The sequence below is a fragment of the Vulpes vulpes genome, chromosome 9 (genome assembly GCF_048418805.1).
Source record: "Vulpes vulpes isolate BD-2025 chromosome 9, VulVul3, whole genome shotgun sequence".
NCBI lineage: Eukaryota > Metazoa > Chordata > Mammalia > Carnivora > Canidae > Vulpes > Vulpes vulpes.
The window spans coordinates 1,397,728-1,413,695 of record NC_132788.1 but is presented as its reverse complement, the minus strand read 5'-3'; the positions used below and the strand labels follow the sequence as shown (position 1 = coordinate 1,413,695).

Genomic DNA, 15,968 nt, shown 5'->3' with positions numbered 1-15,968 from the left:
CAGTGTTTAGACTATGACTATCAACTGTCCCAGGTGTTCCGACTTTTCCATAGACTGCCCATCTGTTTGGTAAATGCGGTGTCTAGACTAGCACCGGGTTGACTTCCGGCTCTCTGTTCTGTTCCCTCTGCAGACGGTCAAACCTCTGCCACCATTATTGTTTTATTACATCTACTATGAGTCCACATCTGGTAGCACAATCCCCCTCATTTCTCTTCTCAAGATTGTGTTGCAAACATTTGGTTCCCAATTTCAATATGCATTTTAGATCCGCTTTTCAGATTCCACAATAAAAAATCACCAGGATCACACTGACTCAGTTCAGTGTGGGAAGAACTGGCATCTATGCAACACTGAGTGTACCCTTTTAGGAACTTGGAATCCTGCCATGTTACTTCGATTCTACTTTGGTTTCTCTCAACAGTTTATACATTCCTGGAATACAGACAACTTGGTGTTGGACATACTGTAATTTTTATATGTTACTTAATTAAATTTTGTTTGGTAAATTTGTTTATATGCTTGTAATTGTGATAGCATAATTTTTTAAATGTTCTTATAATGTCCTTTTCAGATTTTGGCATTAATATTACATGGGCCTCATAAGATAACATGGAAGGTTGTCCTTCTTTATGCTTTTATTGATTTTGTATAAGATTAATATTTTGGTAGATTTGTTAATATTTCATGAAGGGTTTACTTTCAGAAGTAAAGCCATCTCCTCTGGAATCTTTGACATAGGAAGATTTTATAGTACATATTACATTTCTCAATTAGTATGGACCTCACCTATCTTCTACTTCACTGGGGAGGCAGTTGAGGTGGGTGATATCGTTCTAGTAGTTTGCCAATTTCAACAATTTCAATATTTCAATTTTATGAAAACATTTTTCATGTTCCACTCCAAATCTAGAATCTCAATGATAACCTCCTTTCATTCCCAATATCAATAATTTCTACCTTTTCTCCTTCATCTCTCTGAAGTCCTGTCATTTGATCGGTTCTCTCAAATAATGACCTTTTGATATAACATCTTCTTGGGTATGTTTCCTACCTCATGAATCTTGTTCTTTACATCCATCCATTCTATTTCCTTGGGATTTCATTCACTAGTCTTTTTATAATATTTTCAGATGAATCCTGATTTCCTGTTTTTCTTCTTTTCTAACATATGGATTTAAGCCTATAAATTTCTCCTTAAAAGTGGACTTAAATGTATCCCAGCACTATTTTTGTTACTCGTATGCAATTTTTAAATATCAAAAATATTATTTAGACCCATGGCTTAAATAGAACAAATAATTACATTAAGAAGTACATGAGGATTTTAAAATGCTTTATTTGATTTACTATTCATTTAAATATTTTTTTGTTTTTTTTAATAAATTAATTTTTATTGGTGTTCAATTTACCAACATACAGAATAACACCCAGTGCTCATCCGGTCCAAGTGTCTCTCTCAGTGCCCGTCACCCATTTCCCCGCACCCCCCGCCCTCCTCCCCTTCCACCACCCCTAGTTCATTTCCCAGAGTTAGGAGTCTTTAAGTTCTGTCTCCCTTCCTGATATTTCCCACACATTTCTTCTCCCTTCCTTTATATTCCCTTTCACTATTATTTATATTCCCCAAATGAATGAGACCATATCATGTTTGTCCTTCTCTGATGGACTTACTTCACTCAGCATCATACCCTCCAGTTCCATCCACATTGAAGCAAATGGTGGGTATTTCTCGTTTCTAATGGCTGAGGAATATTCCATTGTATACATAGACCACATCTTCTTTATCCATCATCTTTCGATGGACACCGAGGCTCCTTCCACAGTTTGGCTATTGTGGACATTGCTGCTATAAACATTGGGGTGCAGGTGTCCCGGCGTTTCATTGCATCTGCATCTTTGGGGTAAATCCCCAGCAGTGCAATTGCTGGGTCATAGGGCAGGTCTATTTTTAACTTTTTGAGGAACCTCCACACAGTTTTCCAGAGTGGCTGCACCAGTTCACATTCCCACCAACAGTGTAAGAGGATTCCCCTTTCTCCGCATCCTCTCCAACATTTGTGGTTTCCTGCCTTGTTCATTTTCCCCATTCTCACTGGTGTGAGGTGGGATCTCGTGGTTTTGATTTGTATTTCCCTGATGGCAAGTGATGCGGAGCATTTTCTCATGTGCATGTTGGCCATGTCCATGTCTTCCTCTGTGAGATTTCTCTTCATGTCTTTTGCCCATTTCATGATTGGATTGTTTGTTTCTTTGGTGTTGAGTTGAATTAAGTTCCTTATAGATCTTGGAAACTAGCCCTTTATCTGATACGTCATCTGCAAATATCTCTTCCCATTCTGTAGGTTGTCTTTTAGTTTTGTTGACTGTATCCTTTGCTGTGCAAAAGCTTCTTATCTTGATGAAGTCCCAATAGTTCATTTTTGCTTTTGTTTCTTTTGCCTTCAAGGATGTATCTTGCAAGAAGTTACTGTGGCCAAGTTCAAAAAGGGTGTTGCCTGTGTCCTCCTCTAGGATTTTGATGGAATCTTGTCTCACATTTAGATCTTTCATCCATTTCGAGTTTATCTTTGTGTCTGGTGCAAGAGAGTGGTCCAGTTTCATTCTTCTGCATGTGGATGTCCAATTTTCCCAGCACCATTTATTGAAGAGACTGTCTTTCTTCCAATGGATAGTCTTTCCTCCTTTATCGAATATTAGTTGACCATAAAGTTCAGGGTCCACCTCTGGGTTCTCTATTCTGTTCCATTGATCTATGTGTCTGTTTTTGTGCCAGTCCCACACTGTCTTGATGACCACAGCTTTGTAGTACAACCTGAAATCTGGCATTGTGATGCCCCCAGCTATGGTTTTCTTTTTAAAATTCCCCTGGCTATTCGGGGTCTTTTCTGATTCCACACAAATCTTAAAATAATTTCTTCTAACTCTCTGAAGAAAGTCCATGGTATTTTGATAGGGATTGCATTAAACGTGTAAATTGCCCTGGGTAACATTGACATTTTCACAATATTAATTCTGCCAATCCATGAGCATGGAATATTTTTCCATCTCTTTGTGTCTTCCTCAATTTCTTTCAGAAGTGTTCTATAGTTTTTAGGGTATAGATCCTTTACCTCTTTGGTTAGGTTTATTCCTAGGTATCTTATGCTTTTGGGTGCAATTGTAAATGGGATTGACTCCTTAATTTCTCTTTCTTCAGTCTCATTGTTAGTGTATAGAAATGCCACTGATTTCTGGGCATTGATTTTGTATCCTGCCACGCTACCAAATTGCTGTATGAGTTCTAGCAATCTTGGGGTGGTCGCTTTTGGGTTTTCTATGTAGAGTATCATGGCATCGGCGAAGAGGGAGAGTTTGACTTCTTCTTTGCCAATTTGAATGCCTTTAATGTCTTTTTGTTGTCTGATTGCTGAGGCGAGGACTTCCAGAACTATGTTGAACAGCAGTGGTGAGAGTGGACATCCCTGTCTTGTTCCTGATCTTAGGGGAAAGGCTCCCAGTGCTTCCCCATTGAGAATGATATTTGCTGTGGGCTTTTTGTAGATGGCTTTTAAGATGTCGAGGAAAGTTCCCTCTATCCCAACACTCTGAAGTGTTTTGATCAGGAATGGATGCTGTATTTTGTCAAATGCTTTCTCTGCATCTAATGAGAGGATCATATGGTTCTTGGTTTTTCTCTTGCTGATATGATGAATCACATTGATTGTTTTACGAGTGTTGAACCAGCCTTGTGTCCCGGGGATAAATCCTACTTGGTCATGGTGAACAATTTTCTTAATGTGTTGTTGGATCCTATTGGCTAGTATCTTGTTGAGAATTTTTGCATCCATGTTCATCAGGGATATTGGTCTGTAATTCTCCTTTTTGGTGGGGTCTTTGTCTGGTTTCGGAATTAAGGTGATGTTGGCCTCATAGAACGAATTTGGAAGTACTCCATCTCTTTCTATCTTTCCAAACAGCTTTAGTAGAATATGTATGATTTCTCATCCAGGAAATTAAGGAAGAATTAAAAAGATTCATGGAAACTAATGAGGATGAAGATACAACCGTTCAAAATCTTTGGGATGCAGCAAAAGCAGTCCTGAGGGGGAAATACATCGCAATACAAGCATCCATTCAAAAACGGGAAAGAACTCAAATACAAAAGCTCACCTTACACATAAAGGAGCTAGAGAAAAAGCAGCTAATGGACCCCACACCCAGCAGAAGAAGAGAGTTAATTAAAATTCGAGCAGAACTAAATGAAATCGAGACCAAAAGAACTGTGGAACAGTTTAACAGAACCAGGAGTTGGTTCTTTGAAAGAATTAATAAGATAGATAAACCATTAGCCAACCTTATTAAAAGGAAGAGAGAGAAGACTCAAATTAATAAAATCATGAATGAGAAAGGAGAGATCACTACCAACACCAAGGAAATACAAACGATTTTAAAAACATATTATGAACAGCTGTACGCCAATAAACTAGGCAATCTAGAAGAAATGGACGCATTCCTGGACAGCCACAAACTACCAAAACTGGAGCAGGAAGAAATAGAAAACCTGAACAGGCCAATAACCAGGGAGGAAATTGAAGCAGTCATCAAAAACCTCCCAAGACACAAGAGTCCAGGGCCAGATGGCTTCCCAGGGGAATTCTATCAAACGTTTAAAGAAGAAATCATACCTATTCTACTAAAGCTGTTTGGAAAGATAGAAAGAGATGGAGTACTTCCAAATTCGTTCTATGAGGCCAACATCACCTTAATTCCGAAACCAGACAAAGACCCCACCAAAAAGGAGAATTACAGACCAATATCCCTGATGAACATGGATGCAAAAATTCTCAACAAGATACTAGCTCTGTGTCCAGATCAATGTGTGAATCAATCATCAATGTGTGAATATGGTCTATATGGCTTAAAAATAATGAATATCCACTAATGAGTGGATAAAGAAGAGTTGGTATATACATACAATGGAATATTACTCAGCCACAAAAGACCATGAAGTCTTGCCATTTACAACAACATGGATATAGAGGGTATTATGCTAAATAAAGTCAGAGAAAGACAATTATCATATGATCTCACTCACGTGTGGAATTTCAGAAACAAAACAAATGAACATAGAGGAAGAAAGGAGAGAGGCAAACCAGAAAACAGACCCTGAGCTACAGAGAACACACTGAGGGTAAGAGAGGGGAGGTGGGCGGGGGTGATGAGGGGTCAAGGCGATGGGGACGAAGGAGCACACCTGTTGTGATAAGCACCAGGTGCTGTTATGGAAGTGCTGAATCACTATACTGTACACCTGTTAACTATACTGGACTTTAAACAAAAGTCCACTCTTTAAAAAACAAAACAACAACAAAGAGTATACATCCTGCTGTTGTGTGCTGTGCTCCATTAGGTTGTGGTCACTAATGTTACTGCCTAAACGTTCCATATCCAGGATGGCATCTTGTGAGATTGTTCTATCAGTTCCAAGGGAGGGGGTTAAAATCTCTCACATAGTTGTGGATTTGTACTTTTCTCCTGTAAGTGCCCAGTTTTCCTTTATCGATTCATTTGTTATTGGACACCAAGGCTCCTTCCACAGTGTGGCTATTGTGGACATTGCTGCTAAAAACTTTGGGGTGCAGGTGTCCTGCCATTTCACTGCATCTCTATCTTTGGGGTAAATCCCCAGTAGTGCAATTGCTGGGTCATAGGGCAGAACTAATTTTCACTCTTTGAGAAACCTCCACACAGTTTTCCAGAGTGACTGCATCAGTTCACATTCCCACCAACTGTGCAAGAGGGTTCCCCTTTCTCCACATCCTCTCTAACATCTGTCGTTTCCTGCCTTGTTCATTTTCCCCATTCTCACTGGTGTGAAGTGGGATCTCCTTGTGGTTTTGATTTGTATTTCCCTGAAAGCAAGAGATGTGGAGCATTTTTATCATGTGCATGTTGGCCATGTCCATGTCTTCCTCTGTGAGATTTCTGTTCATGTCTTTTGCCCATTTCATGATTGGATTGTTTGTTCCTTTCCTGTTGAGTTTAATAAAGTCTTTATAGATCTTGGAAACTAGCACTTGATCTGATATGTCATTTGCAAATGTCTTCTCCGATGTGTAGGTTGTCTTTTAGTTTTGTTGACTCTTTCTTTTGCGGTGCAGAAGCTTCTTATCTTGATGAAGTCCCAATAGTTCATTTTTGCTTGTTTCCCTTGCCTTCATGGATGGATCTTCAAGAAGTTGCATGGCCAAGTTCCAAAAGAGTGTTGAATGTGTTCTCCTCTAGGATTTTGAAGGATTCTTGTCTTACCTTTAGATCTCCATCCATTTTGAGTGCATGTTTGTGTCTGGTGTCAGACAATGGTCTAGTTTCATTCTTCTGCACATACTGTCCAATTTTCCCAGCACTACTTATTGAAGAGACTATGCTGTATCCAGGGTATAGTCTTTCCTACTTTGTTGAATATTAGTCGACCATAGAGTTGAACCCATTGCTGGGTTCTCTATTCTGCTCCATTGATGTATGTCTCTGTTTTTGTGCCAGTACCACAGTGTCTTGATGGTCACAGCTTTGTAGTACAACTTGAAACCTGTCATTGTGATGCCCCCAGCTCTGGTTTTCTTTTGTAATATTCTCCTGGCTATTTGGGTTCTTTTCTGATCTCACACAAATCTCTTTTTTTATTTTTTTTAATAATAAATTTATTTTTTATTGGTGTTCAATTTGTCAACATACAGAATAACACCCCGTGCTCATCCCATCAAGTGCCCACCTCAGTGCCTGCCACCCAGTCACCCCCACCCCCCCTCTCACCTCCCCTTCCACCACCCCCAGTTCGTTTCCCAGAGTTAGGAGTCTTTCATGTTCTGTCTCCCTTTCTGATAATCCCCACTCACTTTTTCTCCTTTCATTTATTCCCTTTCACTATTTTTTATATTCCCCAAATGAATGAGACCATATAATGTTTGTCCTTCTCCGATTGACTTATTTCACTCAGCATAATACCCTCCAATTCCATCCACATCAAAACAAATGGTGATTCCACACAAATCTTAAGATTATTGGTTTCAACTCTCTGACGAAAGTCCATGGGACTTTTTTAAAAAGATTTATTTATTAATTCATAAGAGACACACAGAGAGAGATAGAGAGGGGGAGCACAGGGAGAAGCAGGCTCCATGCAGGGACCCCAACATTGAACTTGATCCTGGGACTCCAGGGACACGCCCTGGGGTAAAGGCAGGCCCTAAACCACTGAGCCACACAGGCGTCCCTCATCTTCCGTTCTTTAAAAATAATAACTCTATATAAAATTTTCTTAAATGTTACACCAAAATCTGAAACCCCTTGGGGTTCCTCTATGGTCTGGTAATTTTAATTTTTATTGCAGGAACTCAATTTTTTAATTCTGTCTGATAGTAGTTACAAAAACTTTTCGGGAAAACAACTGCAGTCCAGAATAACATGTCTTCAACTTGATACATGTTTATTTTTGCAGGGATTTAGATCATAGCATTTATATCATGTCTTAATATACCTTCAATGATTGAAATGGTCAGAAGTTCAGTTGCATACTTACTCCTGATTTAACTCACTCCCATGGTACATCCTGGCTGGTTCGTAGTAACCAACCACTGTCAGCATGAGCTCTGCAAGACAGGCAAAATCTCACTGCTTAACCAATTGCCTTTCAGATTCTGCTTCACAAAGACTTAGGAATCAAGGGAAGAAGAAATGCTCAGTACTGATATCACTGGACCAACGCGTTTATCTTGAATATTGTTTATTAATTCTTTGCTAAACCATTAACTCCATTATACCTTTAACCAGATTTTTGACTGTTGTTTATCTTTCTAAATAGTGTCCTGCAGGGAGTTTAGCTTGACCCACTTAATCTGCCAACACAAAGGGGTAATTCCCCTCTGGAGGACCGAGGCTCATGCCATTGCAGAGTAATGGAAACCTCTCCAAGGTCTACGTTCAAGATTTTGTGCTGGAGGGATTTGCAGGTGGCCTTGAGACTCAGGCCCTGCTCTTTGCTGTATTCCTGGCCCTGTACATGGTGACTGTCCTGGGTAACCTCCTCATGATCATTGTTATCACCCTGGATGCCCGACTGCACTCCCCAATGTACTTCTTCCTCAAGAACCTCTCCTTCGTGGACTTGTGCTACTCATCTGTGATCGCCCCCAATGCACTGGCCAACTTCTTCTCCTCATCCAAGGTCATCACTTTTGCAGGATGTGCCACCCAGTTTTTCTTTTTATCCCTGATGGCCACAACTGAAGGCTTCCTCCTGGGTGTCATGTCCTACGACCGCTTCATGGCCATCTGTAGCCCCTTGCGCTACCCCATCACCATGTGCCAGTCTGCCTGCAATCGCCTAGTGCTGGGTGCCTACTGTGGAGGCTGCTTCAACTCTATTGTGCAGACCACCTTCACATTCCACCTCCCATTCTGCAGCTCCAACCGCATCAACCACTTCTTCTGTGATGTGCCCCCTCTGCTCCAGATCGCCTGTGGCAACACGGCCATCAATGAACTTCTCATGTTTGGCATCTGTGGGCTCATCATTGTGGCTGTGATGATTGTGATCATCATCTCCTATGGCTACATCACAGTGACCATCCTGAGGATGGGATCAGGACCTGGGAGACGCAAGATCTTCTCCACCTGTGGCTCCCACATGACTGCAGTGACCCTCTTTTTTGGGACTCTCTTTGTCATGTATGCCCAGCCAGGAGCAATTGAGTCCATGGAGCAGGGCAAGGTGGTCTCTGTCTTCTATACGCTGGTCATCCCAATGCTCAATCCCCTCATTTACAGTCTGCGAAACAAGGATGTGAACGAGGCCCTGCGGAGGCTGGGGCAGAAACATACGGCCATGTGAAGGATGTGCTGAAGGGAGTCAATGTGTCCTGCAACCTTGATGGAGGATACAATCTCCTTGATGGAGATTGCCACAGGTGGGGTGATGGAGTTATTATGTAACAAACAAAAACTGCTGTAATAAAAAAATAAGCTTTAGAGATGCGCTGTACCCTGTATCTACAACCAACAATAATTACTGTGCCCTGAAAAAAGGATTAAGTGGTAGTTCCTAGGTCAAGTGCTCTCTTCTGAATAAAATTGTTAAAAATGAGTCTTCCATATAGGAAAGAAATTAATGGTTGCTGCAGTGGAGGGGATGCGGAATGGGGTAACCGGATGACGGGCATTAAGGTGGGCACATTATGTCTATGACTCTCTTCTGCTCACACCTGAGGCCCAGAGAGACTTCTGGGCTTTGAAGCCTGGCCGTGTAGGGGCAGACGGGTTCATACAGAGCTTGATGACACTGGTACCGAGGGGAATTGGGAGTCCCAGTGCACTCCAGAGGCCAGAAGACAAACAAGCTCACCTAATTGGCCATTCAAGGCTCCAAGTCCCAGCAGTTCAGGAGGAGAGACCCTCCCAGCACCATGACCCCAAGGTGCACGTCCTTGCACTACTGCCTGGATGAAGCAACAAGATGTGGCAGCTGAAGTGAGCTGAGGCCATTGCCTCCTCTGCTTCTACCAGAAACCAGGAGCTCCTGAAGCTTGAATATGGAGCACCCATCCACATAGCCCCTGTGACCCCAAGACCCTCCCTTGCCCCCTCCCAACACTCTCTTCATTGCATGGGAACCCAAAGTAAGAAGGAGGGGTGACAGTTCTACAAGCTGATCTCATCATCATCTGCACAGACATGGGCTGTGTGACCTTCAGCAGTCATGACCCTCACCTGGAGAAGGTAAGGGTCAAGGCAGCCATCCCTCAGGGGTCCAGGGTATGAAGGACACCAAGTGTGTAAGGAGGCATCAGAGCTATGGTAGGCAGGAAGCACTCAGCAGAGCTTGCCTCAGCAGCTGAAGGGGTGACACCACTCCTGCCCTGGCCAGCACTATTTGGGCTCAGGGTCATTCCATCTGAAGGAACAGCTTTTCATTATAATCAAGGATCACAGCACCAGGCTCCCTCGTGACCTGAAATGTATTTCTCAGGCTCAAATCAGTAGCCTACCAGAGAAGTGAGAACACACTTCTAAGGGACATGGCCACAGAGTGAGGGATGCAGAAATAGCTTAGATCGAGGCCAGCCCAGGGGAGCTCATGGCTCTGCAGGAAGGCAGACATGACAACAAACATGTGCAATATGATGGGACACAGGCAGTGAGGGGGGGTGTGACCAGGTTGCTGATGGCACAAACAGGAAACAGTCACTTCAGAGAGGTGACGGAGAGCCCGTGGGGAGACAGGACACATTTCAAATGTGTCCAGCACGTTTGGCTCCTCTCCTCTGCACATCACTTCTACCTGTCTCTCGCCTGTATTTCTACAGGGTTGTCTTATTCTTGCGGGTCAAGGATTATGTGTATATCGTGCAGACAAGTCCGTTTCCCTCCTGTATTGCAGTGTGCCTTCCCAAGCTGTGCTCTGCCTTGACACACTCTGCAGACTCACTTGATTTTCATGTAGCTCCATCCACAAGGTATTTCCTCCGTGCTTTACTCCTTTTTGCTCCCTGCACAGGACATTTGGGAGGCACTTTCCTGCTTGAGGACCTGGAGGGTCTTCTCTATTCTCATCACTATTTTGCTTTCAAATCTAACTCGGCATTCAGCCTGGACTGTTTTGTGTGTCTAGTATAAGGTAAGAGCCAAATCTCAGTGGTTAGCCTATGACTCTTAATTGACCCAGATTTTTTACTTTTCCATAGACTACCCACCTGTTTGGTAAATGGGGTGTCTAGACAAGCACTGAGTTGACTTCCAGGCTCTCTGTTGTGTTCCCTACTCAGATGGCCTATCCTCTGTCGCTATCATTGGTTCATCACACCTACTGTGAGGTGCTGATAGTGCAAATCCCCCTCGCTGTCTCTCAAAACTGTCTTGGAAACACTAGTGTTGCAAAATTCAACATGGTTTTAGGATCACCTCTTCAGATCACAATAAAAAATCACAGTGACTCACTTCACTGTGGGGAGAACTGGCATCTTTGCAATATTGAGTGTTCCAGTTTGGGGATCTGGAATCCCATCGTGTTACTTAAGTCTACTTTGGTTTCTCTCTACAGTTTATGCATTCCCGCAATACAGACACTTGGTGTTGGGCATACCATGACTTCTATATGGTACTTAATCAGATTTTGTTTCGTAAATTTGCTTATATACTTGTGATTGAGATAGTGTAATTGTTTTTTTTTAATTTTTTTTATTTATTTATGATAGTCACACACAGAGAGAGAGAGAGAGAGAGAGGCAGAGACACAGGCAGAGGGAGAAGCAGGCTCCATGCACCGGGAGCCCGACGTGGGATTCGATCCCGGGTCTCCAGGATCGCGCCCTGGGCCAAAGGCAGGCGCCAAACCCCTGCACCACCCAGGGATCCCGAGATAGTGTAATTGTAAAAAAATTTCCTATAATATCCTTTTTCGAGTTTGGCATTAATATTACATGGGCCTCATAAAATAACATGGAAATTTTCCTTCTATTGTTTTGAAGATTTTGTGTAAGATTCAGTTTTGGTCGACTTGGTCATAGAAAAGGTATTACTTTCCACGGCAAAGCCATCTAGTCCTGGAACCTTTTCCATGGAAAGATTTTACAATACGTATCACATTTCTCAATAAATATGAAACTTAAAGATCTTCAACCTCATTATTGGGGCATTTGGTTTGGGGGAAATCTTTCTACTGGTTTGCAAATTCCACAACTTTTCAAGTTTATGAAAACACTCTGTCACGATCCACTCTGATTCAAGGATCTCAGTGATATCCTCCTTTCATTCCTGACCTCAGTAATTTCGCCTTTTCTCCGTCATCCCTCAAAAGTCTTGATATTCGATCACTCACCCCAAATTATCAGCTTTTCTTATAACATCTCTCTGGTGAATGTCTGTTTTGTTTTTAATAAATTTTCTTCTTTACTTTCTTCCCTTCCATTTTCTTGGGATTTCCTTTCTTTCTTTTCTTTTCTTTTCTTTTCTTTTCTCTTTTTTAGATAAAAGACATTTCTTTTTAAAAATAAATTTATTTTTTATTGGTGTTCAATTTGCCAACATACAGAATAACACCCAGTGCTCACCCATGAAGTGCCCACCTCAGTGCCCACCACCCAGTCACTCCCATCCCCCGCCCTCCTCCCTTTCCCTTCCACCCGACCTCCTCACCTTCCACCACCCCTAGTTCATTTCCCAGAGTGAGGAGTCTACTATGTTCTGTCTCCCTTTCTGATATTTCCTACCCATTTCTTCTCCCTTCCCCTCTATTCCCTTTCACTATTATTTATATTCCCCAAATGAATGAGACCTTGGGATTTCATTAGCAATTATTTTTATAATATTTTCAGACGAATGCGCTTTCCTGTTTTTCTACTTTTCTTTCATATGGACTTAAGCCTATAAATTTGTCTTTAATCACAGATGATAATGCATCCAAAATGCTACTTTTGTTACTCGTCTTATGCAATTTCCATATTTCAAAATTCTTGTTTACACCCATGGCTTACTGAGAAGTACTTTTAAAATTCAAAATACATGAGGATTTTAAAATGCTCTATTTGTGATTTACCTTTGGCTTGGTTTCATATAAATTGCACACAAATATATTTTTTACACCTTCAGTCCTTTGAAATTTGTTGAAAGCTGCAATGAATCCAGAATATAACCAATGTGTTAATATGTTCTTTATACTCTTGAAAATAATGTACATCCTCTGATTGATAAAGAGGTGATATATACGTGCATTGCAGTATTACTCAGCCATAAAAACCCATGAAGCCTTGCCATTTACAATAACATGGGTGGATATATAGGGTCCTATGCTAAGTGAATGAAGTCAGAGTAAAACAATTATCATATGATCTCACTCATGTGTGGAATTTCAGAAACAAAACAAATGAACCTAGGGGAAGAAAGGAAACAAGCAAACCAGAAAACACTCTGAACTACAGAGAACACACTGAGGGTAAGAGAGGCGCGGGACGGGGGCTCCAGGCGATGGGGATGAAGGAGCGCACCTGTGTGATGAGCACCAGGTGCTGTATAGAAGGGCTGAATCACTATACTGTACACCTGAAACTAATATTATACTCTCTTAACTATACTGGACTTTAAACAAAAACTTTTAGGAAAAAGAAAACAAAGAATATATATCCTGCCAGTTTGTGCCGTGCTCCATTAGGTTATGGTCACCATGCTACTGCCTAAACGTTCCGTATCCAGATTGGCACATTGTGTGATTGTTCTATCAGTTCGAAGGGAGGGGATTAAAATCTCTCACATAGTTGTGGATTTGTACTTTTCTCCCGTAAGTGCCCAGTTTTGTTTTGTACATCCTGAGGCTCTTCCTGCCGGTGCTCACACATTTAAGACGGTTGCCTGTCTTGGGGGAGCCAAATGTTTCTCATCACTGGGAAGTGTCCTCTTCTTAGCTGGTTTTTCCACTTTGAAGTTGGCTATCGGGCTAGTATAGCAACTGTGGTGGCCTGTGGTTTTTGCTAAAATATTATTTTGCTGAGTATGTTCCCATCACTTTCATTTTCAACATTTTATGTTTGCTTTTTATATCTCTTAAGATTGCATATTTTTTTTAAAAAGTTTGCATATTTTTTTAATAATAAATTTATTTTTTATTAGTGTTCAATTTGCCAACATACAGAATAACATCCAGCGCTCATCCAGGCAAGTGCCCCCCCTCAGTGCCCGTCACCCAGTCACCCCCAGCCCCTGTCCTCCTCCCCTCCGAACACCCCTAGAAAGTTTCCCAGAGTTGGGAGTCTTTATGTTCTGTCTCCCTTTCTGATATTTCCTACCCATTTCTTCTGCCTTCCCTTCTATTCACTTTCACTACTATTTATATTCCCCAAATGAATGAGAACACATAATGTTTGTCCTTCTCCGATTGCATATTTTTCAGTTTTGTTTCTTCAACCTGGCTACTAGCGCACAACTTTTCATTGGAAATTTCACTTTAATCATGTTGTACACGAGACAGTTTAGTCCTTCACATGATACAGATAAATTTAGGCTTTATGTATACCATGTTCTTTAGTGCTCTTTATTTTTTTTAAATTAATTTTTATTGGTGTTCAATTTACCAACATACAGAGAAACACCCAGTGCTCTTCAGTGCTCTTTATTTCTTTCTCCTTTTTTTTTAACATTCATTGAAAAGTATTATTCCACCTTTATTATATTAGCTCTAAGTTTTACTTCCATTTGCTCTTTTTTTCTTTTGTTAGGGGTGGCAAACAGATTACAACTTACGTTATTGACCTAATACAACCTACATTAGTATAGTTACTGACTCCCTGAACAATGAGGAAACCCTTTCAACTCTACGTATTTACTCCCAATTACCTGTCTTTGGTGTGGTGTACTTTACTTTCTGCATTTTCAACCTGATGTGCACTGCATAAAATCTGTATTTATTTAGGGGTATCCATATTGGGGCCCCTTTTTATAATCTTCATTCTTTCTGCCATCTCTGAGCTCCCCTCACCCCAAAGGTCAGTTTCCTGCTACCTAAAGTTCACGTCTACTTTTCCTCCTGTGTGAGACAAATTCTCTTCACTTCGTTTTTTTTTTTGTTTATGTTTAGATGCATGCTTCTCTTTATTATGGCTGTTCTCAAACACACGGACATGAAACTAGAGCAGTAATGGATGACCTATCACACCCACCAACTTCAATATTATCAATCTAGATCCCATCATAACTACTCCCTTTAAACAGTGAAGACTTTAAAGAAAGACAACACTTATGTTACTATTATCCTTTAAACAATTAATAATGAATTCCTAATATTATAGAATTGGCATTTAGTGTTTCAATTGTCCTGATTGACTCATTTATCCTTCTGGTGTGTTTTGGAACAGGATTCATAACATCCTTACTCCATGTTCTCATGATGCCCCTAAAGCCTCTCATTCCCTGGCTTCCTGTCCCTCTATTTTCATTTCAATATTATTACTCACCTTCTTTATTGAACAAACAGATGGTTTATCCTGCAAAGATTCTCACACACAATAGATTTTCCGACCTTGTCCCTGTAGGGTTGATTAGCATATTCTGTTGGTCCTTATACTTCCAGTAACTGGTAGGTCCTAGAGGCTCAGTCGGACTCATGATTGATTTTTCTGGCAGGAATATTTCATAAGTGTTGAGTGTACTTCCACTGAGAGGTCCACCTGGCTGCATCTCTTGTCCTGGAGTAACAGTAGCCATAGGTAATCTTACCTAAACTCGTTGTTTCATTATGGGTTTATCAGATGATAATATTCAAATTCTGTACTTCAATTTTCATTTATTAGTTGCAATATTCTGTAAAGGAAAAATCCCTCTAAACATTGATTTCCTCAGTATGAGGGTCACTGTGTGGCTTCCCTCTGCACCATACTCCAAAGAAGCCAATGAAGGGGGTTTTATTTTCAGTATTAGAAACTCATGAGTTTTTATCCATTTGATATGCTTCAATTAAATTCTCTCAGTTTAAAATGCTGACAAGGGATCCCTCGGTGGCACAGCGGTTTAGCGCCTGCCTTTGGCCCAGGGCGCGGTCCTGGAGCCCCGGGATCGAATCCCACGTCAGGCTCCCAGTGCATGGAGCCTGCTTCTCCCTCTGCCTGTGTCTCTGCCTGTCTCTCTCTCTCTCTCTCTCTCTCTCTCTGTGATTATCATAAATAAAATAAAATAAAATAAAATAAAATAAAATAAAATAAAATAAAATAAAACTTAAAAAAAAAAACGAAATAAAATGCTGACAAGATTTGCTTCGACGTGGATGGACCTGGGGGGTATTATTCTGAGTGACATAAGTCAATCAGAGAAGGACAAACATTATATGGTCTCATTCATTTGGGTAATATAAAAAATAGTGAAAGGGAAAAAAGGGTAAAGGAGAAAAAATGAGTGGAAAATAGCAGAGAAGGGATACAGAACATGAGAGACTCCGAACTCTGGGGAAC

At 41.1% G+C, this 15,968-nt stretch overlaps 1 protein-coding gene across 1 annotated transcript; it reads left to right on the top strand.

Moving 5' to 3' along the window:
• The first annotated feature begins 6,500 nt into the window (after positions 1-6,500).
• Positions 6,501-8,872, top strand: LOC112911256 (olfactory receptor 9S13-like). Its single transcript, XM_025987714.2, has 2 exons — positions 6,501-6,518; positions 7,934-8,872. The coding sequence occupies exons 1-2, from the start codon at positions 6,501-6,503 to the stop codon at positions 8,870-8,872; spliced, it is 957 nt and encodes a 318-aa protein (XP_025843499.2).
• Positions 8,873-15,968: the final 7,096 nt, after the last annotated feature.